Source organism: Perissodus microlepis, chromosome 15 (genome assembly GCF_051167445.1).
Source record: "Perissodus microlepis isolate ML-2025 ecotype Zambia chromosome 15, ASM5116744v1, whole genome shotgun sequence".
Lineage (NCBI taxonomy): Eukaryota > Metazoa > Chordata > Actinopteri > Cichliformes > Cichlidae > Perissodus > Perissodus microlepis.
The window spans coordinates 24,923,551-24,950,346 of NC_140475.1; the positions used below are offsets into that span (position 1 = coordinate 24,923,551).

The following is a 26,796-nucleotide window of genomic DNA, read 5'->3' on the forward strand; positions in this document are numbered from 1 at the left end:
AACCCCAATTCAAATCATGAATAGATAATGGGCTTGGATTTACATCATTATGAATGAAATGTGCTCTATTTGGAAGCAGCCGGTCCCCCTCCCCTATCGACGGGTTGTGTGTGAGACTTTAAATCATCAAACTGTAAAATATACATTTTAAATTGTTATTGATGCCTTTACCCCTAGTCTTAAGTGTATATTTATTTTCTTACTCTTCTTATATACATTGTTTGTTTACTTGCACTGCTGTAACTGGAGCCTCGTCGTCTCGTCTCTTTGTATGTAGCGGAGATGACAATAAAGTTTACTTTGATTTCAGCAGCGAGCAGGCGCACCGAGGGCTCTCGCGCTCACTTGATAGAATTTCGAAAAAACATCGGTGCATATATCATGTATCATAATGTCTGGTGTTTTCGTGTTTGTTGTTTTATTTTTTTATTTTGTTTTATTTTGCGAGTTGGTTATTAGATGCTGCTGCAGCCAGCCAGAGAATCCCCCGCCGCCCCGGCCTCTCCTCCCTGTGCCGCAAGCAGCAGGCGCACCTCGCAAACGGAGGGCGCTCTTACTCCCAGCAAATGGGCAATAGAAAACCGATCGGTGCCTATGCCATTCCCAATATGCGCTGGCATGATGTCGGAGCAGCATGAGTACGAGTAATTTTTTATTTTTATTTTTTTCCGATGCCCGTGATGCCGCCCCGGGCAACCGCCCGTGTCGCCCGTATCAAAAACCGCTACTGTCTGAGCGACTGACACTTGAATATGTTATTACATTTGATCAAATTACTCACCTTTAAAATATTAGCACAGTTAATGGTACATCTGTATAAAAACTGCTGACTTATTTATTGAACTGTTTATGGTTTTTGCTTAATTCATTTATTGTACACGAGTTAGCAGTTGCACAGTAAAAACAATGGCTGAAACAAGTTTTTAAGGAAGTTACACGTGCACATATTTGATCGGATTTCAGGGTTGTGGAGAGATACATCAGTTTCAATGCGTATTTTTAAAAAAAGCAGCATTGTTGCGTCTTTGGCCATAAATGTGGTGCAGATGCTTGATGTTTGTTTCAGTGATAGATAATTATGAACAGCTGAACTCTGGAGCAGTGTACCAACAGCTGTCTGCATGTGTTCCACAGAGGGAGTGAGAGTCATTTTTTCAGGGCCTGAGTAAGGTAACAAGTGCAAAAAAATTAAGCCCAGCCACACAGCCAGCTTTCACCTGGAAGAGTGAGGTCTTAATCCACGAAACTATAAAATTGAGCTGCTTTTAGTACAAGGTCAGAACACCCGTGCAGCATCACATTCATATGTCTGCCTTCCACGACTTCATTTATCACACGACCTTGCAGATTTATCCTCCGACCGCTTGGAAGGGCATCATCAGAAGTTTTGAAACTACTGTGAAATGCCGACAGTATTGACAGAGAGCGTGTCATAGCATAATGTTCATTATAAAAGTGATATACAAGGTGCGACTTCCAGAGATTTTGTACAATTATGTCTAATGTTCATGTTTATTGCAAGAAAAAACTGACAGAGGTGTGCTCACTGTCATGTATGCACAGAGTTCACACTCACATGCCAGTAAGAGCAAAGGTTTGAGACGAACAGGCAGAGTAAATAATCTGAAGACACATCAGTGCAAACAAACAGAACTAAAGGGCAGCATCCTTTAAGCCAAAGTGTGAAAGCACTATGGCTCTTGTATATCAGCACCATGCTCACAGATAAATATAGCTGCAATCAGAAAAGTGCCCAGAAATGATAATGATAACAATAATAACCTTTCTTAAATAACAGAGAGTAAATAATACACTGAGAAAGCTGGAGTCACCGACTGAGATCGTTCACCAAAGACGACAGATGACCTCTTTCTTACTCTTCTCACCTGTGACCTTGCTCAACGACCGCACAGGATGATCTGCTCCCAACACATCTGGACCTCATGTTAGTTTAGTGGAGAACTGAGTGAATATCATAATTTGTTGAGCTTGATACCTATCACTAGTGTGGATAAACGCTCTAACTCAGTTTAGCTTCACCTGCAACAGCTGCAACAGTAAAAATATTCTTACACACTTCAAATCAAAACAAACTGACGTTAAGTATCGGTAAGATTTGGAAACACAGTCTTACTTTGGTTGTGATGCTAAAGCTTAACAACCGCCATCTCTTAAAGAGGCCATATCAGGATGGATTTGCTATAATGGCTGTGATATTCTCTACAAACATACCAGCAGTCCAAAACGCAAAGCAGAATCCATGTGACTGTACAGACTTGGAGCTTTCAGTGTCCAGTCTATACTATATGTGTTCTTCAGTGTGACATTTATTTGGATTTGATTCGGCTCAAAATCAAAATGCTGATAAGTTCCATGAAAGTCTGACTGAACATTGTCGCCTGTGGATTTCTGCCATGCTGCCTGGAGAGCAGTGTAAACTGTTCCACAAACTGCATGTTTATTACTGCGGTCATCCAAAGGCCCTGATTAGCTTTAACTACTCTGCCTACAGACTGGGATTTATTACAAGCACCAGTGCATGAAACCCTGTTCAACCTCTCTTCTGAAAATTCCCTTAAATCTAAACAAGGAAATCTGTAAGCAGGTCCTTCCTGCAGGAGAGCAGAACATGCCTCCTGTGTAAGACCTATCTGTTGCACATTTGAGGGTGTAGATGTATATGGAACCAGAACTTTTAGGAATTTGTTTACTCAGTCTTATACGAAGATTGTGGGCACATCATCAGTTCCTCCCTCTGAACAGAAAACACCAAAATATGTCAGAAATGCCATCAGGCAGTGATTTAACTTGAAGCCAGAGTTGCTGCTGGCGTGATCACGCTGCGCTGCACAGACTCTGCACATATCTGATGACGGACAGGAGAACTGCAAGTGTGTTTAATGCATGTTTGCAGTGCCTCCATCATATCTGACAGTGAATATCTGACTCTGACTCTTCCAGCCAGCTGGTGCCTTACGGGTTCGGATCGGTGCGAGTGAGGAGGGAGCTGAGCCGCTGCCGCTGCACGGATTCAGAGGATGCTGAGTGCATGAAGTTCTGCACCGTCCAGGAGAAACCAAGGTAAGCACCGGCACATGTGACACACACACTATTGAAGACACATCGTGGACTGAGAACAGTCAGAGACGTGTCCTCTCTTTGTCCTCAGAGCTGAGAACGCTCCTGTGAAGAGGAAGACGGACAAACAGCTGAGAGGATACAAAGCTGCATTCTGGGAAAAGAGGAGCAGACCTGCAATCAGACAGACCTGAGGAAGAGGAGGCCGACCAGTGACACCAGCCCCTCTGGTTGAAAGTCCTTGATGTATGAATGAGAACAAATGGACCCGGCATGGACATGTACAGTGTGTGTTTGTGTAAATGTAACGACAGTGGAGCGTTAGGACAGGAGTGCTGATCACTTATAAGCTCATCTTTCTAACATTTAGCTGGCATCCTGCCCTGCTCAGATTCTTTAGAGCTGAGGGAGTTGACTTTTCTGTTACCGGATGATTGCAGCTTATTTACAGCACAGCAAGATGGAGGACATCTCCATCCAGGCTGGACCAGAAACCGCTCCAGAGCGGCCAGTGTGTGTAAACCTCACATCTCTGAAATCGTCCAAAGTTTAGAGTTTTTCCAAATGAGTTTCAAATATGTCGTCCACAGAAGCTACATAGGGTTGCTGCCTCGGTGAAGGAGGTTATGGGTCATCTAAAGTAGATTCATTTGGTTGGTTTTTTAACAGTCAAATATGATCATAAAATCTCACGAGGGTTTCAGGCTGGGTCGATCTGAGAATACGATGAAGCAAAACCCCGAGGCCAGTAGAAGAGATAACTTCAATTTCAGGTCATTTAACACAATGAAATCACATCAGAACAAAGTCGTCATTTCATTCGATCAAACTGAACTAAGTGGTGAATTTTTATTATTTAGAGAAAGACTTGACGAGCACAACAAATCTGATCAACCGTGAGTGTGCCGACCTCAGCAATCCACACCGCAAAAAATGAGTTTATGAGCTTGTTTCCATGGATACAGTGGTGATAGAGGTCGATTATCTTGTTAATAATTTCACCTCCTCACTACGTACGACTCTGGATACTGTAGCTCCAGTGAAAGCTAAGGTCTCTAATCAGAAGTACCTGACTCCGTGGTATAATTCTCAAACACGTACCCTAAAGCAGATGACTCGTAATCTGGAGAGGAAATGGCGTGTCACAAATTTAGAGGATCATCATTTAGCCTGGAGAAATAGTTTGCTGCTTTATAAGAAAGCCCTCCGCAAAGCCAGAACATCTTACTATTCATCACTGATTGAAGAAAATAAGAACAACCCCAGGTTTCTCTTCAGCACTGTAGCCAGGCTGACAAACAGTCAGAGCTCTGTTGAGACAACCATCCCTTTAACGTCAACTAGTAATGACTTCATGAACTTCTTCACAAATAAAATTTTTATCATTAGAGAAAAAATTACCAGTAATCATCCCACAGATGTAATATTATCTACAGCTACTCTTAGTACCATTGATGTTAAGTTAGACTCTTTTTCTCCAATTGATCTTTCTGAGTTAACTTCAATAATTACTTCCTCCAAACCATCAATGTGTCTTTTAGACCCCATTCCTACAAAACTGCTCAAAGAAGTCCTGCCATTGATTAATTCTTCGATCTTAAATATGATCAACCTATCTCTAATGGTCGGCTATGTACCACAGGCCTTCAAGGTGGCTGCGGTTAAACCTTTACTCAAAAAGCCATCTCTAGACCCAGCAGTCTTAGCTAATTATAGGCCAATCTCCAACCTTCCTTTCATATCAAAAATCCTTGAAAGAGTAGTTGTCAAACAGCTAACAGATCATCTGCAGAGGAATGGTTTATTTGAAGAGTTTCAGTCAGGTTTCAGAGCTCATCACAGCACAGAAACAGCTTTAGTGAAGGTTACAAATGATCTTCTTATGGCCTCTGACAGTGGACTCATCTCTGTGCTTGTCCTGCTAGACCTCAGTGCAGCGTTCGATACTGTCGACCATAATATCCTATTAGAGCGATTAGAACATGCTGTAGGTATTACAGGTACTGCACTGCAGTGGTTTGTATCATATCTATCTAATAGACTCCAATTTGTGCATGTAAATGGAGAGTCCTCTTCACACACTGAGGTTAATTATGGAGTTCCACAGAGTTCAGTGCTAGGACCAATTCTGTTTACATTATACATGCTTCCCTTAGGCAGCATCATTAGAAGACATAGCATACATTTTCACTGCTATGCAGATGACACCCAGCTCTATCTGTCCATGAAGCCAGATAACACACACCAATTAGTTAAACTGCAGGAATGTCTTAAAGACATAAAGACCTGGATGGCCGCTAACTTTCTGCTTCTTAATTCAGATAAAACTGAGGTTATTGTACTCGGCCCTGAAAATCTTAGAAATATGGTATCTAACCAGATTCATACTCTGGATGGCATTACCTTGGCCTCCAGTAACGCTGTGAGGAACCTTGGAGTCATTTTTGACCAGGATATGTCCTTCAACGCACATATTAAACAAATATGTAAGACTGCTTTCTTCCATTTGCGCAACATCTCTAAAATTAGAAATATCCTGTCTCAGAGTGACGCTGAAAAACTAGTTCATGCATTTATTACTTCCAGGCTGGACTACTGTAATTCATTATTATCAGGATGTCCAAAAAACTCACTGAAAAGCCTTCAGCTAATCCAAAATGCTGCAGCAAGAGTACTGACAGGGACTAGAAGGAGAGAGCATATTTCTCCTGTTTTGGCTTCCCTTCATTGGCTTCCTGTTAAGTCCAGAATTGAATTCAAAATCCTGCTCCTCACATACAAGGTCTTAAATAATCAGGCCCCATCTTATCTTAATGACCTTGTAGTACCATATCACCCTATTAGAGCACTTTGCTCTCGCTCTGCAGGCCTACTTGTTGTTCCTAGAGTATTTAAAAGTAGAATGGGAGGGAGAGCCTTCAGTTTTCAGGCCCCTCTTCTGTGGAACCAGCTTCCAGTTTGGATTCGGGAGACAGAAACTATCTCTACTTTTAAGATTAGGCTTAAAACTTTCCTTTTTGCTAAAGCATATAGTTAGGGCTGGACCAGGTGACCCTGAATCCTCCCTTAGTTATGCTGCAATAGACGTAGGCTGCCGGGGGATTCCCATGATGCATTGAGTTTTTCCTTTCCAGTCACCTTTCTCACTCACTATGTATTAATAGACCTCTCTGCATTGAATCATATCTGTTATTAACCTCTGTCTCTCTTCCACAGCATGTCTTTTATCCTGTCTTCCTTCTCTCACCCCAACCGGTCGCAGCAGATGGCCGCCCCTCCCTGAGCCTGGTTCTGCCGGAGGTTTCTTCCTGTTAAAAGGGAGTTTTTCCTTCCCACTGTCGCCAAAGTGCTTGCTCATAGGGGTTCATATGATTGTTGGGTTTTTCTCTGTATCTATGAAGCGCCTTGAGGCGACTTTTGTTGTGATTTGGCGCTATATAAATAAAATTGAATTGAATTGAATTGATAAATTCTAAACTCCTTGCAGTTACTTGTACAACCACAAGACGTCTGTGTTAGCAGTTCCTGTTTTTGCAGCTTTCAGTTTGAACAATAGCTGTGGATTAAAAGCTTTCAGACAAAAACACCATATTCACAGTGTTATGACTCTGAGTTACAGCTTCCGTGGTTTAATCAAAAAGTCAAATGTTTTAATCTGTATAAACTTTATTTAATCTACAAATCTGATTTTTAATCTAAAAATATAAAGACTCAGATATAAAATTACAATTTTATTCTTGAAATATGTCAGAACTTCAGCAAAACAGTAAAATGCTTTGACTCTTCTTGTAAAAATGCTAACTTATTCTTAAATATGTCACAACTTGGTCTTTTTTATTTAGCATCACTTTATAATATTCAGACTTTTATCGTAAAACAAAGCAGCATATTTTAACTTTAATCCTGAGCTCCTGGATTTGTCTGAGTCTTACTCGTGGCCTCGTGTTGCTCTCGGAGTTTCTCTCTGATTACGAATAAGCTGTTATGAACATCATGAAGTGTAAAATGTGAAGTGTATGTGATGTATTATTATAATTTTAGTTCAGCACACAAAGTGACCAGTTTGTTCTAACAGGAAACGATGTGTCTGACTTTGAAGCTTTGAACTTCAGCTGTAGAGTCTGCTTTCTAATCAGTTAAATATGCGAACAGCTCTGTTTTTCTTTTTTTGTAATGTGGTTATAAAGTATAAAATGAACAGTTTTTCTTTAATATTTTGGAGTTGTGAGATTTTGGTATAGAGTGAGGTCACTGCCATGCTCTATCAGGTAATAAAAGTGAAGCTGAGCAGCTGCGAAAACAATGACAGACTGTTCAGATTACAAACATTATTATTATATATTTATTATTAACATTCTGTACATTCACCTTTATTTTAAAGGTGAATGTACAGAATGAGAAACATCATATGATTATTTCCACGTTTGCCACGAGGCCAACTGTGAAAGCAAAAAAATAAATAAATAAATGAAATCTGTGTACGTGGAGGATGTGGGACAGATTCAGTCCTCTAAATGGAAGACACCACCGTTTCCATTCGACTGAGTGTCTGTGTTCTTGTGTTACTCTATTTTTTCTTAAAATAGAGCAAGGGTCATCATACTTGCCCAGGTCTAACAAACTAACGTTGGCAGTTTGACTCATTGACTTGCACCGTTGTTCTTCACTGTGGGGATTCAGGCTGGGCAGGTGTTCTGGTCGACCCACAGAGATTCAAATATGAATATAATCTGCCAACATCTTTTACTTCACTCCCGTTTTTGTGGTTGGTCGTGGCAGCTGCACCCCACATGAAATCACCACAGCCTGTTTGGGTGAGGGAATGATGGAGCCTGGTTCTCCCAGAGGTCACTTCCTGTTTAAGGAAGTTTCTTCTTCTCCACTCTCAGAAAGTGCTGCTCACTGTTGGCTCTCTCTGAGGCTGTAATGCCTGTGATTTTAAAATACAAAAACAGTAGATACTTCATGGTACCTACACCTATCAAGTATTTGAAAATTCATGGCAGTAGATACTCAGTACATAGAAACATGCATATTGTAACATATTGTAGTGATATTGCACAGTGGTGTACTCACTCGAGTTGTAATGTTAGAGTTTTCGATATGGATGCCTGAATGTGAATAATAACATATATCTTTATACTTTTGTAGACTCTCTTTGTCCTTTATTTCATGTGATTGCATGAAACCACACTGCAGTACTTATTCCTCCATCATGTTAAAGCAAACCTGAGAAGTGATGCAAACACATGTGACTGTAAAAGAGAAATGTTTACCCTTTATGATGCTCTTCTATACACATGAAGAACAATGAATAATCATTTAAACACACATGTGTCTGTAAGCTGCAGCTGTGTATGACAGGCAGTGACCTTTGACACCTGAGGACCTGTGAGTTCAGCTAATGGTCAGGTTATAGCCATGAACAGAAATGAAACATCTTCAGGCAACAAAGAAATTTGAGAAAATAACAGGATGTTATGTTTGGGGTTAAAACTCCTCCTCTTAAGTGCCTGCTTTAAGAGATTTCACCACTAAGTGGCAGGAAGACTCAAACAAAATCCATAAAGTGACCATTAGACTGTGAATGTTTAATCTAATTACAGCAAAATGTCCACATGAATATTTCATGTCTATATGTCAAAGTTGGCCTACTTTAGCATAAAGACTGGAAAGAGAGGATATAAAACAAAAACAAGCAAGATTATTTAGCAATTCATTTCAGTTTTATTTATATAGTGCTAAATCACAACAACAGTCGCTTCAAGGCGACTGTATATATTATTGTAGAACCCTCAACAATATATACAGAGAAAAATCCAACAATCATATGACCCCCATAAGCAAGCACTTTGGCAACAGTGGGAAGGAAAAACTCCCTTTTAACAGAAAGAAACCTCCAGCAGAACCAGGCTCAGGGAGGGGCGGCCATCTGCCGCGACTGGTTGGGGTGAGACAGAAACATAGAGTCATAATTTTGTTTTGTTTTCAGTTTACTAAACTTTACGGTTCACTGCTGAGACAAAGTGAGTGGTTTTAAATAGTGTTATGAAATTATAGAAAAATCTTTCATGTCAGAACTATAGGACATTATGATAATTCTGCTCTCCTGCTCTTTCTTCGCTCACTGTGTGATAATACACCTCTCTGCATTTAAATCATTAGTCATTATTAATCTGTGGCTCTCTTCCATAGCGTGTATTTGTCCCGTCTTCCTCCCCTCACCCCTAAAAAACCCAGAGGTTTTTTCCTGTTAAAAGGGAGTTTTTCCTTCCCACTGTTGCAAAACACTTTCTCATGGAGGGCGGGTAATATGATTGAAGGGTCTTTAGCTTACAACATAAAGTTCTTTGATTTGATTTGACACTATATAAATAAAATCATATTGAATCTGCTGTTAATACAATAATAATACAACAATCATTTTATATTAAAAGTTAAATCCAGGAATTTTATGTTGACAGGTAACAATGAGAAGTTTATTAAGGTACTTTTTATCAGTTTATTAGGTATGAAACAGTTTGTTATTCGTGCGTTTCTGACAAATTTCCTCTCAGGAGCAATAAAGCAGGTCTTGTTGTATCTTATCTTACAGGAGTTATTAGTCTGTCTCTTTACTGTCAGTGCAGCAGGAAGTGAACCTTGTAGTATTAGTGCAGGGGAATGTGAATGTGTGGAGGCTGAGGTAATGGATGTGGGTGTAGGCCATGTATACATCTTCCCCTTCACTTATCTTTCATTACCTGCAATCCTTCTCTAACCTCTGACTTTAAGCGGGTGAAGCAGCCAGGTGGAGAATATAAAAAATGTTGGTGTTGGACGTAAAAATGCGGCTGATTAACAACATTTTTCATCTACAGTACATTGTGTTAAACCTTTTCCAACCACATGTATACTTTCACTACAGTTTATGATTATGTTCATGTGTTTAATGTCCCAGGCAACATGTGGAGGAGGTTTTAATGGAGAACCAGAACTTCTTGTTTAAATTGTGGCTATTAAAGCATAAAGACTTTTGCAGAGTCTGTGTACAGAGCATGCTAATTAACCTGTGATCATTAAAGGGGCTGTAAGTAAAGCCAACAGTTAGAATCCAATCACATAATCGTGTAATTAATAAGCAGCTCTAGGAGCCGCTGTTTCTGGCTTTTCTGTTAATGTTTGAACAACACGACTTTTCAAAGAGTATTAAATTGAATTTCTTGTGGAATTAAAATCTATTTTTAAGTGTTCATTTTAAGAGCTAACTTACTCCTTCATAACAACCTTAAGTTAGCATTCAGGGTGTGGGTGCTTTGACTGACAGGTAAGAGATGCTAGAATGTCATGATGGTTGACCAATCACAGGGAGGTTTTAATCACCTGTCTGAAGCCTTGGTTATTTAAAGGCCATCAACTCTCTGATGATGATTGAGGTTTGATCTCGGCTTGTTTCCTGCTATACTCTCTCAACACTGTAAAAATGAAAGCCTGCTCCCCTCAAGCTCAAACTGTTGAATGACGCATGAAACAGTTTCAGGTGTTTTTCTCCTGAATGAGGCAGTAAAACATCTTTGATTACTCACACGGGACCTTCTTATACCTGCTGAGATAAACAGAGATGGATCTCACGTAGTTAAGAACACATTACGCTGCTCTTATCATACAAAAATACAGCAGGTATTTTCTCTCAGTCTTGGCAGACACAAGACAACATATAAAATTTAATCCTGTTATTAATGTTTCTGTAACATGAAGCTTGGAACAGAACCGTCTGTGAAATAATGTTTTTATGATGTCATGAATGCCAAACTTTTATAATGTAAAGCATCAAATAAGGATATTTACTTTGTAGATATGTTTAACTACTTCAACAATTAAAAGCAACCTGTGAACACCACCGCTGACATTTTAAGTACTGGTTACTGAACACTTGTTTCACATTTTCATGAAGTTAAATATAAAAGAGCTACGAGACTATGAAAGGTCCTCATAGTCCCCCATAACTAAAGCGTTTCTGCCATTTTCACTTGGGACATAACAGCCTGAGACTGATAAGCTTATTCTTCTCTGCTGCCTTGGCAATACCTCAATGCTTCAGGGAGATGTGGGAGTCTTTGCACCTCTGTGCAGACTGCTGCATCCATGACTTCAGATAACAAATCAATGGAATCTATGGATGGATGATGTGTGGTAAAACGGATGGATGGATGATAGATGATAGGTATATGGATGGATGGATAGATGGATGGATAGATGGATGGATGGATTTATTGGTGGATGGATGGATGGGTGGATGAATGAATGTATGGATGGATGCGTGGATGATGGATGCATGCGTGGATGATGGATGGATGGATGGGTGGATATGAGCTGGTTTGTTGCCAGTTTGTGTTTCCAGTCTCATAAAGAAATGTTTCCAGTTTCACTGCTTTTATTTGAGTTTAGTCCTGCAGTGCTGCCTGTAGGTAATGGTGTAGAGGTTGTGTAGCAGTGCCATCTACTGACTGCAGCCAGAACTACACTGAGACCACAGAGACTCATGACGTATTGTAATTTTGTTCATGCTCAACACATAACAAGTGAAGGTACTGCAGAAGTGGCTTGAGCCTGACATCGTTCTAATGGCTGGTTTTTCTAGTGGGTTTATGGACTCAACATGATGTGATGGTTAGTGAATGTTTTCAGTATATGCTGCGTTGTTTTCAGACTGAGGCTGTGTTTCATCTGAGTCTGTTAGATTTGCTTATACACTGTAACCTCTGTGTGTGTGTGTGTGTGTGTGTGTGTGTGTGTGTGTGTGCGCGCGCGTGTGTGCTGCTTAATAAAAGCCTTCTTTGCTCTTTTTTTTTGTACTATCAGAACTTTATGATGCAGCTGATAAGGACTCGTGCTACGTGTGTGACTTCTGCTCTTTATTCCAAGGGTCATGGTGCGGTTTTCAGGTTTCCTTAAGGAAGACTTCAGTTTGCAGATAAATCCAGAGAGCTGGGACTGTGTGTGAATCTCCTGCTCTCTGCATGTTTCCCGTTGAAGCTGTGGATTCGCTTAAGCTTCATGCAGATTATTTTCTCCATCAGAAGGTAACGTACTTTAACTCTGAACACAAAACAAAATCAACCTGCAGACTTATTTTGTTCGGTGTTCATTATGATCATTTGATCAGTTCAAACATTTTTAGTATTTTAACACCAAACTGAGCAAAGTTACACAAAGTGAGATGTTTATTGTTAATGATTGTGAGACTTTAACTTTTACCTGGCAGGTGGTGTTACTGAGAAACAGCAAGGTTCAAAGTTCTTTACATGGAGCTACAAAATATTGTTAACATTTATCACTGATTAACAGATCACGACTCACCTGCAGCCAGGAGAAAAGAATCAAACAGGACCATTGAATATAAAATGATTAATCTCAGCAGGAAGGATTTTAATGTTTAATCAAATGTGTTCATGTTCAGGTTCATAAAGTTTTTATGCAGATATCTGAAGTGTTTTATAAAACTGAACATTTCCATGGACTTGTTGTCATGTGAGAAATGCTTCATGTTTCATGTTGATGATAAATTTGAATCAACGCTTTTTATAAAGTTATCTTTTTAGCATTTTTATTAAATCATAAGTACCATAAAGAGAGAAAATTCATTAGTTTTCACCATGTCTTCTATAAACCAGGCTGAATGATACATGAAGACTGCTCTCAGTCTTCAGCAAACTTAATTGTTTTAGAAAATCATCATCATAAACAAACTGTAGCAACAAAAGCATCTACAAATGTGATTTGGATGTTTTCTTTTCCTGACAGAAGTTATGAAGAACACAACCTCATAATTCAAAATGCACTGATGGAAAAACAAAAAAAAACATGTTTCTTTTAGTATTACTGCACCTTAAACCATGATGACATCACTGTTTGCACAAATTAAGCTCATACTGAAGCAGCTGGGCTCTGCTCTTTGTAGTATGAAGGTTTCACTGACCTGCAGTCTGACCGGCTCTGATGGTGATTATGAGAATGTAACAGAGTCCTCGGGTTAAAGCAGCTTCTCTCTGTGTTTCCTCTAAAGGTGAAGATAGAACAACTCTGTAATGGACGTGGACCTGAATCTGGGTGGTGAGGATTTTCTTTATTCTGTCGTGCAGCTGACTTGTCTGCTGCTCCACACGAGAGCAAACACCATTCTTAAGAAAGAAACGATATATATTATATGACTTCCATTTTCTGCAGCTAGTCTTGGTATACACAGCAACACAGTCTGAAGTATAAATGTTGTTGTGCTGACTGAGCGTGTTGTTGTGTCTGTGTGAAGGTGTGTTCTCTTCTGTGGATCAGTGTGAGCACAGAAAGGAGGGAGTCCCTAACTCTGAATCCACTCTGTGTGGGGAACATGAGAGCCAGATCAAAGCTCAGAGGTGAGAGGACCGTCTCTAACTGTCAGGACTCTTCTCCAGGTCACAAATCAATATTGAATCGGTGCATAACTTTCCCAGAACAATGTCAGACTCTGTAGTTTTCTCTGGTCCCCTGTGACATATGAAGCTGCATGTTCTCCGTAAATTGCTGGCTGTCTAGATAGTTGGGAAACTTTCTGGAGGAAACCTGGTCTTATTAGGAGAGACGGCATCCATCCCACTTTGGATGAAGCAGCTCTCATTTCTAGAAATCTGGTCAAATTTATCAAACCCCCCAAACTGCTTCCTAGTTGAGACCAGGAAGCAGAGCTGCAGCTTCTTAATGAACCAGCTTGGATTCACTGTCAATAAGTGCTGGAGTTTCTTTAAAATATTCCAGCATCTTTCCTGTACAACATTAAGCACTTTGAAGTAACTGTTGGAACTGAATCTTCATCGTCACGATTCGTGCTCTGAGCTCTGTGTGTGTTGCGTTTAAGGGTAAAGCAGCAGGTTGGACCAGACTCTGCCGGACCTGGAGCTGATCCTGAACCGGGTTGGGTGTCTGAATCCCTGAATAGAGAACGGGTCATGAACATTTACACTCCCATCTCTCAGATGCCATTCTCTGACAAAACGTGAGCTTTGACTGAAAATTACATTTCTTTCTGTCGTTTCTAGAAGCTTCTATAAACCTCTGCTTATAATGTGTCTGTTTTATGTTTCAAGACCAAATAAAAAGCAGACATTCGATCCTTGTGTAACCACATGTCTGACTGTGACATCCAGTGGCTCCATCAACCGTGAAATTAAATTTAAAGGCTCAACGTAAGGATGAAAATTTGATTATCATTTGATATTTTTAGAATATACTGTGTATGAAATGTATCCTGTTTTTTCTGACATTTCCACAGAGATGAGCAGCAGCAGAATTTAAAGGTTCCCCATCACCAGCCTGATAGTGGGCACCAAACAGCTCTGCATGACATATTTATGGTATGTAAGCACAGAAAACACATATCACCATGGAGAAATACTGCAGTGTTTCTGCTTAATACTACTATCAATCAATCTACCTACAATCTTTTTCATCACAGCTCCTGCTGTTTGGGAACAACGCTGCTTTCTGCTCTCTGCTCTCTTAAATTTAGTTTAGTCCAAAGTTCATGTTTCTGTTTTCATCAGAGCCAGCTGGGGCTTGAAATGTTGTACTCTTTCCAGGTTTGTCATTACTTATATGGTACAAGTAATGACAAAAATATCTCAAAGACAGTGACCTTGACTGAGTTGGTGCTTTTTCTGCACTGAGCACTTCACAGACAGTTAGATATACTAAATGTGGTGTTGTGTTTAACAGAAGCTGACATTTCTTTCTAGCAACTTGAGGAGAACATTATGAGATTTGTGAAGACCGAGCTGAAGAGGTTCCAGGAGGTCCTAAATCCAGATTACAGAGATGGTGGACTTGATCAGAGTGAAGATGAGGGCCTGGGTGGTACAGCTGAAGAGCAGAAGAGCAGCAGACAGTCATTTCTAAAGATCACACAACACTTCCTGAGGAGAATGAAGCAGGAGGAGCTGGCCGACTGTCTACAGACCAGTAAGATCATTTAAAATAAGATAAGAAATACACCAGGATTACCCATAAAAGTTTGTTCGGTGACCTCCAGCTGTGGTGGAGAGGAGGTCCAGTTTGCAACCTATTATAGAGACAGCCTTCATGGTCAGTTTATTTAATCTGCTGGTGTCACCAGCTTCCACTGGTGATAGTGTGATTTTCTTTGCTAAAGGAACTAGGCGTGTTGTTTTCACTAACACTGGAGTCTCACTATGCTTGTCAAAAGCATAGTGAGACTTTTACTGGACTGGAGTCAATCCAGCTGTAAATGTGACAGCTGGGCAGCACAAGTCCTCAGGACCTTAAAACTGACATCACAGTCCAGCAGGGGATGTTTCTCAGTGTGACAAAGGGATAAGCAGTTGTAATGCGCTCCACTTGTCCCAGATGTGTTGACTTTTTTTTGCATATTATGCACCTTATTCTGTCTCTATATTTATTTGCTATGATTTGCTATTTGTCAAAGTAACTTTGCTGTACTGACTATCCTGGGTTTGTTTGTGTACGCATTCTGTGGCCGGCAAAACAAACTTTCTGCAAATTAAGGCAAATACTCAGTTACATGTTTCTTTATATTCTATTATGTTGCAGATTAAGTCATTTTTTCATACTTTGTTCTTTGTTTTCAGTCTTTATGTAGGTCAGGTGTGTGGAAAGGCCCCCCTAGCATTTCCTGATTTTAAAGTGCTGATGATATCAGACATGACATCAACAGGTGGAAACAAGGGGGGGATCCTTCTACCATAGAAATGCTTCCTTTTGTTTCTTTCTAGGTCTGCAGGGATTTTTTGAATTTTTTTTTTTTTTTTTTTTGTAAATAGAGCCGTTTAGTTGTGTAAATGTGCTAATCAGAAGTGTGAGGAGCTTTTTGTCATTTTTAGTCATCTGTGTAGAGTTTTAGGTCCCTCAGCTCAAGTGAGTGGTACTGGCTGGACTAACTGAAGGGAAATTGATGGCCCTATATATATACTCAGTCTCTGACAGATTCAGATGAGGGAGGACAGGTGAGCTGTGTTATTGCATTCATGTACTTTTGAGTTTTGGTAATTAAGTTAATTAAGTTTCACGTATGATGGAGTTCACTGTAAATTCTCGAAATGTCTGCTGAGTCTGCTTCCTTACCACCTTCCTTGACGTTCGAGTCTGACTACATCACACTCAGATGTCAGGATTCTCTTGATGAGAGAAGACTAGTAGTGAGAGGTAGTGAGAATATGTGAAAGGTGTTGTGTGGTGGAGAAGACTTCAGAAATAAAAGTCGAGAAAAAAACCTGTTGAAATTATTTATCTTTTTGTTGTCTACAGGCTGCCCACTCATTGTCTGTCACCTTAATCCTAGTGATTTTTTTTATTCCACTCCGCTCCATAGTAGTCATTGTTTTTGTATGTTTCTTTAGGAACCCATGCTGCAGAGTGCCAACATAAACTCAAAGTTTATCTACAGAAAAACATCCAGTGCGTGTTTGAAGGGATCACTAAAGCAGGAAACCCAAATTTTTGTAATCAGATCTACACAGAGTTCTACATCCTAGAGGGGGGGACTTCAGAGGTCAATGGTGAACATGAGGCCAGAAAGATTGAAACAGCATCCAGGAAACCAGACAGACCAGAAGCAACAATCAGACAAGAAGACATCTTTAAAGCCTCACCTGTTAAAGACAAGCCAATCAGAACAGTGCTGACAAAGGGAGTGGCTGGCATTGGGAAAACAGTCCTAACACAGAAGTTCACTCTGGACTGGGCTGAAGACAAATCCAACCAGGACATCCAGTTCATGTTTCCATTTACTTTCAGAGAACTGAATGTGCTGAAAGAGAAAAAGTTCAGCTTAGTGGAACTTGTTCATAACTTCTTTACTGAAACCAAAGAAGCAGGAATCTGCAGCTTTGAAGACTTCCAGGTTGTGTTCATCTTTGATGGTCTGGATGAGTGTCGACTTCCTCTGGACTTCCACAACACTAAAATTTTGACTGATGTTACAGAGTCCAACTCAGTGGATGTGCTGCTGATAAACCTCATCAGGGGGAAACTGCTTCCTTCTGCTTGCCTCTGGATAACCACACGACCTGTAGCAGCCAGTCAGATCCCTTCTGACTGTGTTGACATGGTAACAGAGGTCAGAGGATTCACTGACCCACAGAAGGAGGAGTACTTTAGGAAGAGATTCAGAGATGAAGAAAAATCAAACAGGATCATCTCCCACATCAAGAAATCACGAAGCCTCCACATCATGTGCAACATCCCAGTCTTCTGCTGGATCACTGCTACAGTTCTGGAGGATGTGCTGAAAACCAGAGAGGGAGGACGGCTGCCCAAGACCCTGACTGAGATGTACATCCACTTCCTGGTGGTTCAGTCCAAAGTGAAGAAGGTCAAGTATGATGGAGGAGCTAAGACAAATCAACCCTGGAGTCTAGAGAGCAGGAAGCTGATCAAGTCTCTGGGAAAACTGGCTTTTGATCAGCTGCAGAAAGGAAACCTGATCTTCTATGAATCAGACCTGACAGAGTGTGGCATCAATATCACAGCAGCCTCAGTGTACTCAGGAGTGTTCACACAGATCTTTAAAGAGGAGAGAGGACTGTACCAGGACAAGGTGTTCTGCTTCATCCATCTGAGTGTTCAGGAGTTTCTAGCTGCTCTATATGTCCATCTGACCTTCATCGACTCTGGAGTTAATCTGTTAGAAGAAGAACAAACATCATCTCTGCTGTCTAAAGTAAGACCCAAATCTAAACTCAAACATCTCCATGAGAGTGCTGTGGACAAAGCCCTAAAGAGTCCAAATGGACACCTGGACTTGTTCCTGCGGTTTCTCCTGGGTCTTTCACTGCAGACCAATCACAGTCTCTTACAAGGCCTGCTGACACAGACGGGAAGTAGCTCAGAGACCAATCAGGAAACAGTCCAGTACATCAAGACGAAACTCCGCAAGAAACTGTCTGCAGGGAAATGTATTAATCTGTTCCACTGTCTCAATGAGCTGAATGATCGTTCTCTGGTGGAGGAGATCCAACAGTCCCTGATTTCAGGAAGTCTCTCCAAAGATGAGCTGTCTCCCTCTCAGTGGTCAGCTCTGGTCTTCATCTTACTGTCATCAGAAGAAGATCAGGATGTGTTTGACTCAAAGAAATACTCAGTTACTGAGGAGGCTCTTCTGAGGCTGCTGCCAGTGGTGAAAACTAATAAATCTCAGCACGTTGATAGAAGTCTGGAGTATCCGAAACAACTAAAGAGGTAGAAAATGGAAATATAAATTAACATTTTTAAATTATACTCTAAACCAATTGCTGTTTTCATTAATGATACAGTATGGTAGCATACTATGCTAATTCTTTTTGTTAGCAAGTGACTCATAAAAACATTGAACTCGAACGCATTTTCAAAGGTTATTTTTTGGCTTTCACATTTTATAGGATGAAACTATTGAGACCAACATTTTTAGGCACTTTTGTTTGTTTTTTTAATCAAAGTCAGATTCTTTTGCACTTCTTAGATTCTTAAAACACTTTTGTGGTTTACAATTTGACATTACCAACAAAAGTAACTTGTTCGCCCCCATCAGTAAAATAGCAATTTGATCTAAAACAGTGTCTCATATCAGGAAATTTGAATTCTTTGCATTCATGACTAATGTATTGTGCTTGATCATTTGTATGTCGCTGTCACTATACTTATCTACAGAGTGGACCACAGCACAGAGCAGGTGTTAAGGTTTGCACTGCAAAAATGTAAGTTTGCACTTTTTATTCATCTCTTATTAAATTCAAATGCCTAAATCACTTAAGATGCAAGTGAGGAGCTGATTAGATAATTCAGCTTACTGAAGGGGCACCGATTGTGGAACTGATCTTCTGTTCGTGCTTGACTGTGCAAGAATTAAGATCTATAAACTACTATTGTTATTTCTTTGCTATTACATTGTACTTTCTCTGTTAGACTTCTGCGAACTTGAATTGGACCCAAATACAGCGCACAGAAACCTCAAACTGTCTGACAACAACAGGAGGGTGACACGTGTGAGAGCGGTGCAGCCATATCCTGATCATCCAGGCAGATTTGACTACTGGAATCAGCTTCTCTGCAAAAATGAGCTTACAGGTCGCTGTTACTGGGAGATTGAGTGGAGAGGAGTGATTGACGTCGCAGTGACATACGGACAAATTCAAAGGAGAGGAGACGGCGATGACTGCAAGCTTGGATCCAACGATCAGTCTTGGAGTCTGAACTGTTGTGAAGATGGTTACCGTGCTTGTCACAACAACTTTAGGAAGGACGTAGATATGGCCCTACCCTCCTCCGTCTCTAACAGAGTAGCAGTGTATGTGGACTGTCCTGCAGGCACTCTGTCCTTCTACAGAGTCTCCTCTGACAAACTCGTCCACCTCCACACCTTCAACACCACATTCACCGAACCTCTTTATCCTGGTTTTGAAGTGTGGTATGGGTCTTCAGTGTCTCTGTGTTCTGTGTAGGAGGGAGCGTTTCCACATGAGTGGAAACATGTTCCCACTGCTGACTGACTGCAGCTGCTTAGACCAGCTAAGAAGAGAATCATGTAGAGATATTTGACTGTTCAAATTTTATTTTAAAGGGCAGAAATATTTTTAATGTACGAAATTATCAGCATAGAAAATCAATGAATGGAACGGCATTGAAATTTGATGATGTCATGTCAATGCATGTGTGTGTGTGTATGTTGATAATAATGCATAATGCATATGTTCATAAATGATAAAGTGTCATCACGTGGCCCAGGCATTAAGGACGGTCAAACTGTATTTTTTCTGTTGGCAGAATAACCAGTCATAGTAACCGAAGTCAAGTGTCATACATGTCTTACAGTCTCTTATCACATCAAATAATGGTACTGCAGTATCGGCAGCACATTGTTTTTCATAGTATTCTCCTCCCACAGAGATTTTGGTGTAACTATAACATGTTATAACAGGTTCTTCCAGAAATGTTTTTATAGGGTTTCTGATAATCTGAGATCAAATGATGACTGGATGTCTGAGCATTCCCTTTTTTCTTTTCCATTAAATTTTATATTAAATGTTTATTGTAATTACTTCTGTTTTGTGTGTCTGTCCTGTCTTTTGTACTGTCTGTCATACATAGTTATTGGTAAAGCCACTGTGCACAGTATGTATATGCAAATTTACTTCAGTTTTACTAAATGCTGAGATGCGTTCAAATACTGAGTGTCTTTGAGATTTTATTTCTGTTTTGAAATGATTTAGGATTCAGTACGGTCATGTCAGAGGTCAGGTTTTGTGCAAATCTTGTGAGCGTGACAACTCACAAAAAGTGTTGGGAAGGTTACTTTTAAAATGTATTCCACTACAGATTACAGAATACATGCCCCAAAATGTATTTTGTAATGTATTCTGAATGCTTTGGATTACTTAATATTGTCATGATCCTGGGTCCTTTTGACCCAGAGTTTGGTGTTTTCTGTTCTTCCTCTGTTTAGTGTTTACTCTGTTCTGCCGTGTGTTCTTGTATTTAGTCCGCATTTCTTAGTTTGTGTCCTTTCATGTGTAGTTCCTGTTTTATTGTGAAGGTCTGCGTCTTATGTGAGTGTTTTCAGTTTGCCTCCCTAGTCTCGTCACGTTAATCACTCCCAGCTGTGTTCCCCACCTGTGTAAATTCCCTGTGTTCTCTGAATGTATTTAAGTTGTGTCTTCTGTCTTAATAGTTGCTGGTTCGTCTGTGTTGTTTCCCCTCGGTCTCCCTGCATCTCTCCATGTGTATTTCCCCGGACCTCCCTGCATCTTTGTTTTTGGTTTGTTTTGTTAGTTTTATCCAGTTTAGGTTCCAGTTTCATGTTCCCAGTGCCTTTGTTGTTTGTTTTGTCCTTTGTTAATTAAAAACTCACCTGCACCAGAGCTGCCGCGTCCTGGTCCTAAATATTCCACACGGCTTGCCCCGGCAAACCGTGACAAATATATTATCAAGTTTTTTACAACTACATGAATGTACTATTGCTGTGTAATGTATTACTATTACTGAAGGTTACTCACCATACCAATAGCAACTAGATTTTTAAATCTTAACATAAAATGAGTAACAGTAGGGTGGAGGCGTTGAAAGGCTGCTCCAACGGAACTTATTGTTTTGGAGGAAAACAAGAACACAGTGTAAAGTCGAGTCTTAATAGATTACTTACAACTGGGCTCGTCAGGCACTCTTTTTGGTTGCAGTGGTTACTATTATATTTACATGCTTCCAGCTCCTGTTTCTGCTCACTGACAACTCTTACTTTTCAACTCCCTTTTTCTCCCTCCCTCGCTCACAGACACATAATGGGTATGGTAGTCCCTTCTCCCCACAGCACGGACTAGACTGCCCATGAGGCTACATTCTTTAGGGCTATGGGGACTCCGGGAGACGTTTTCTCATGGACTCCGGCTCCCAGAAGAGCGTCCTTCCCCCGACCGCTGCTGACAGGCTAGCAGCGAACTGCGGGCCGCAGCTCATTGCAGCTAATGGCTCTCCCATCACAACGGTTGGGGAAAGGTTGGTGACTGTTTGTTTTCATGGCCGGGATTTCCAGTGGAACTTTGTTGTTGCCGTTAGCTCTGTACCTATCTTAGGTGCTGATTTTCTGTGTGCCCATGGACTGCTTGTCGATGTTGCTAACAGATGTTTAATTGATATTCTCTCGTTTTCTTTGCTACCCTGTTTTACTCGGGCCACCGAGCCCCTGATTCGGGCTAATGTAGTGACCTTCGGATGTTGCTCTTCAGCGTCTGCTTTTAGAGTTTCCATCGCTGTCTGTCCCTAATTTCTCTAGCACGGTAACGAGGCACGGGGTTGAGCATTATATTCCCACGGTCGGGCCCCCAATGTTCACATGCGCGCGCCGCCTTGACCCCGCGAAACTGTCCGTCGCTCAGGAAGAGTTTGCATTGATTTTTTCTGAAATTGACTTGGTGCAGGGGTATCACCAGGTTCCTGTGCACGCCGAAGACGTTCCTAAAACCGCTTTCATTACCCCCTGTGGCTTCTTCAAGTTTTTGCGCATGCCATTTGTCGTGAAATTCAATTCAATTCAATTTTATTTATATAGTGCCAAATCACAACAAAATTTGCCTCAAGGCGCTTCATAGGTACAGAGAAAAACACAACAATCATATGACCCCCTATGAGCAAGTACTTTGGCGACAGTGGGAAGGAAAAACTCCCTTTTAACAGGAAGAAACCTCCGGCAGAACCAGGCTCAGGGAGGGGCGGCCATCTGCTGCGACCGGTTGGGGTGAGAGAATGAAGGAATACAGGATGAAAGACATGCTGTGGAAGAGAGACAGAGGTTAATAACTAGGGATGCAACAATACTCATATCGATATTGAACCATTCGATACAGTGCTTTCGGTTCGGTACGCATATGTATCGAACAATACAAAATTTTTTATTTATTTTATCAACTTTTCTTCTGACGATGCTGTCTGTGTTGAGCGCTCAGTGGATCTGCGCTCGACAGTGCAGCCTAGGCGGAGTAGTCGAACGCAGATTCACTGAGTGCAGGGCAAGCTAGCGAGACAGAAGTTAAGCTCTCTTGCAACATGGCAAATTGAACCTCCCCCACCCTCATTCAGATCTGGCGTTTGGAACTATTTTGGTTTTCATGTGACGTATGACCCTGAAGGTAAGCGCGTCATGGACAAAAGTAAAACAGTATGTTGGATGTGCCACGCAATGCTCAATTACATGGGTGGGAACTACTGCGTTAGCGCAGTTTGCTCGTTAACGGCCGTCTTGGCCGTCCAGCCCCACGCACGGGGCGATCCGCGGTAGCTCGTTAATGGAGATTTGCCGTGTTGTGGCGTTAACGTCACTTCAACGAGATTAACGCTGACAGCACTAGTGGGAACACAACGAATATGACTGCACATTTACTCCGACATCCTCCTAGTGCAAAGACAAGTGGAAATAGACAAAAACAACAAGCACGCATGCTACAAACTTTACCCGAGTCATTTAGACAGCCGTTAGCACACGATTCTCCTTATGGGGACCTGATATGTTTAATATGCTGCTGAGAATATAGCCCAGAAGAAGCGTATAGTATAGCTTTTATTTTGGAAAGCGCCATTTCTCTGTAATAAACTCTCTTTTCCAAAGATGAGTGATTCCTCAATCAGATATATTTATTTTTTTATTACTTTGTTGTTTCAGCAACATTAAATTTAAAAACTGTACGTTTGAGTTAAAATATATATTTATAATTTGCGCTGCTGATGAGCACGACGGGTGATGTATCTGGAGAACACAGGAGACGGAGAACACATCAACCCACGATCCAGGCAAACGGAGTTCAAACACAGCGGAGGCCAAGTTTACCACTAGTGGTAGCAGGATGAATTGGAGGAGTGGCAGGCAGCGCTGGCTTAAAAACCCTCCAGATGGAGGCCTGGAAATTGGAAGCAGGTGATGAGCTGGCCAACTCCACCGCAGGGGACGGGCAACAAGAACCTGGACCACACCCGACCAGACACTTCCATGGCATATGACATCGATTTATTGATCAATTATTAAGACATGCACTAACAGAGACTTGGAAGAGAGAGACCTAATGTTTAGTAATCCACATTTCACTGTTTTACTCTTTAGTTCAGATGTGGATACTGTATTGTTCTTTCTTTGTGATTTTTTATGTTTGTTTTTTGTCTGTTTGGGAGCTGACACAGTCTCTGTGGAGATGGGTTTTGGGGAGGGTAACAGGAGGAGAGAAGCTGCAGAGAGGCGTGTAAGACTGCAACTCTACTTCCTGGTCCCAACTCTGGATAGCCCTATTTTGGAGGGTTTAATAAATTTGTCCATAATTGTCCAGCCTGTCTCAGCTTGTCTCACCAATGTTTCTTTCACTGTTAACTATTAGTTTGCTGTTTCCGTGTGAAGGTGTGGGCTTTGCTATGGATCAGTGTGAGCAAAGAGAGGAGGGAGTCCCTCCCTCTGCATCCACTCTGTGTGGGGAACATGAGAGTCAGACCAAAGCTCAGAGGTGAGAGGACCGTCTCTGACTATCAGGACTCTTCTCCATGTCACAGCTCAGCACTCACATCACTGCTCCATCATTATTCACACTCAAAGCTCTGTTTGTGTTTGTGTTAGACCAAAGCTGTGGCTCAAATCACACTCTGCTGGACCTGAACATGAACCCAGCTCTGTGTCTGTAAAGAGTGACATGTCCCACGACGTGCCGATTAATTATAAAGAACAATGGTCTTCAAAAAGTTCTAAAAGGTACTGTAAGTTTTTGTTTTCATGTATATGTTTCAGAAGACAGTGAGTCAGGGCACTACACCAACATGAGGTTGGATTAAACAGAGAGATACAAATTTTACACTGACAGAGTGAAACTTCAGTGTTCTGAATAACGATATTACAACAGTCACCTCAGGCCCTTAATACTGTAATCTAGACCCAACAATCATAATCTCCTATGAGAAAGTAGAGATAGTGTCTGTCTCCTGAATCCAAACTGGAAGCTGGTTCCACAGAAGAGGGGCCTGAAAGCAACATGAACACAGAAATTACATCCTGATTGTTTCCCAGTAAACCTCCTCACTGGCTTCCTGTTTTTCACTACTGCTCTTTGTCTCCACATTACACTGCTGTAACCTCTGTGAGTCCAAACTGATCAGAGATGCTCATGTCTGACCGATGAGGCAGTGATGTCATCACTCAAATCTGTGTGTGTGTTTTATGTAGAAGAAAAAAGCTGTGGTACAAATCATACTCTGCTGGATCTGAACCTGAACCCATGTCAGCGAGCAGCAAACATCATATCAGACTGAAAAAGAAGCCCTTATTTAAAAAACAGTAAGTCTGTTTATTATACAGAAATAATTAATCAGTTATTATTCAGAAGTTAGCATGTTATGACCAGAGCGATGTGTGTAAAATTATAACATGTCCCATATAAAGCCAATGAGTTAAATAAAGCACAGCTCCACTCTTTGCACTGCTAACCACTTTGCTTTAAAGTTAATGAGTCTGAGTTAAATTGCTGCTGCAGATTTTAGAGCTAAACATGTCAAAATTACATGTCTCAGTTCCCTGTGAACCAATTACTCTTCTACTCCTGCGACCTTAACCCTTGTTATGGGTTTAAAAAAAAAATAACTCTTTGAAAAGTACATGTTTAAAAAAAAATGAAGTTCAAAAATCTTCATGTTTAAAGATGGATGAAAATACTTAAGAAAAAAATCCTGGTTGAGGTTGTCATAATTCATGCAAGAAAGGGTTAAAGTTCACTTCATACAAATCAAGGTTAATCTCGGTGCACTTTACAAAAACAACAAGGTCAGTGTTGAGGGGGCCTAGGGGCGGATGTTTGGGGGTGGACCCAAATGCAGACACAAGAGGACACAGTGATGAGATTTAATAATCAGAATCAGAATACTTTATTGATCCCTAGGGGAAATTATTTTTTATTACAGTGCTCCATTATAAACAAACATTACCAAAGACAGACAATACTCTAACTAAGAATAGCACAATATATACAGGTATATATATACATAAAAGTCACTTATTAATAAATAGCTGAAAAAGAACATGTGCAAGAAGGGTGTAGCTGTTGCAGTAAACAGTGTGTTAAGTGGATGCGTTGTACAGGGAGATGGCCAAAGGCAGGAATGATTTCCTGTGTCGTTCAGTGGTGCTTTTCGGTACTCTCAGTCTCTCACTGAACATGCTCCTGTGACTGACCAGCATGTCATGGAATGGGTGGGAGGTGTTATCCAACATTGTCTTTATCTTGGACAACATCCGCCTCTCCGACACCACCTTGAGGGAGTCCAGCTCCATCCCCACATCATTACTGGCCTTACGAATCAGTTTATCGAGTCTGTTGGCATCTGCGACCCTCAGCCTGCTCCCCTAGCATGCAACAGCATAGAGGATCGCACTGGCCACAACAGACTCGTAGAAAATCCTGAGCATTTTCTGGCAGATGTTGAAGGACCTTAGTCGCCTCAAGAAATAGAGACGACTCTGGCCCTTTCTGTAAAGTGCTGTGGTGTTTGTAGCCCAGTCCAGTTTATTGTCGATATGTACTTCAAGGTATTTATAGTCCTCCACAATGTCAACTCTGACCCCCTGGATTGAAACAGGGGTCAAGTATTTCCTGGTCTTCCTAAAGTCCACTATCAGTTCCTTGGTCTTTGCCACATTGAGCTGCAGATGATTCTGCTCACACCACGTGACAAAGGAGTCGACAACAGCCCAGTACTCTGTCTCATCATCCCTGCTGATGCATCCAACCACCGCAGAGTCATCAGAAAACTTCTGAAGATGGCAGGTCTCTGTGCAGTGGCTGAAGTCTGTGGTGTAGAGGGTGCAGAGGAAGGGGTGCCCCTATGTTGCTGATTACCTTGTGAGACACACACTGTGGGAGACGTACATATTGTGGTCTTCCTGTCAGGTAATCAACAATCCAGGACACCAGAGAAGCATCCACCTGCATAAACTTCAATAAAGCAGGAATGTAGCGGACATCTCTGAGGTGATGTAGAACAAACTACAGAAGTGAGAATTTGTAAAGTTAATAACAATCAGTGTGGGGTCAGTGGGGTGGATCAGAGAGCGTGGAGTGGTGGAGGTGTGCTCCAGAGAGAAAAGGAATGTCAGTAGATATGGAGACAGAAACTATTATAAAGAAGGGACAAGTCCGAGTTCAGATTTTCAGAAAGATTAGAGATGAGTAAAGACAGTTTGGA

At 41.1% G+C, this 26,796-nt stretch overlaps 2 protein-coding genes across 3 annotated transcripts in view; both read left to right on the forward strand.

Annotated features, from left to right (window-relative positions):
• Positions 1-8,224, forward strand: part of LOC146372238 (endothelin-2) — a 31,579-nt gene extending 23,355 nt beyond the window's left edge. Inside the window, exons 3-5 of one of the 2 annotated variants that reach the window (XR_014802691.1) lie at positions 2,962-3,081; positions 3,170-3,324; positions 6,295-8,224. Coding sequence is in view for 1 of the 2 variants with exons in the window: in XM_084952687.1 (XP_084808813.1) it covers positions 2,962-3,081; positions 3,170-3,272 (223 nt within the window). In the remaining variant the exon portion in view is untranslated. Of the gene's footprint in view, positions 1-2,961; positions 3,082-3,169 lie in introns of both variants that reach the window. The other variant, XM_084952687.1, reaches the window with a different exon arrangement.
• A 99-nt stretch (positions 8,225-8,323) lies between these two features.
• Positions 8,324-20,957, forward strand: LOC146372239 (uncharacterized). The gene is made up of 10 exons (XM_084952641.1): positions 8,324-12,140; positions 13,124-13,170; positions 13,367-13,469; positions 13,949-14,086; positions 14,178-14,276; positions 14,363-14,444; positions 14,826-15,048; positions 16,464-18,303; positions 18,751-18,797; positions 19,006-20,957. Exons 2-10 carry the CDS (start codon positions 13,146-13,148, stop codon positions 19,539-19,541), a joined length of 3,093 nt encoding a protein of 1,030 aa, XP_084808767.1. The 5' UTR covers positions 8,324-12,140; positions 13,124-13,145; the 3' UTR covers positions 19,542-20,957.
• The last annotated feature ends 5,839 nt before the right edge of the window (positions 20,958-26,796 follow it).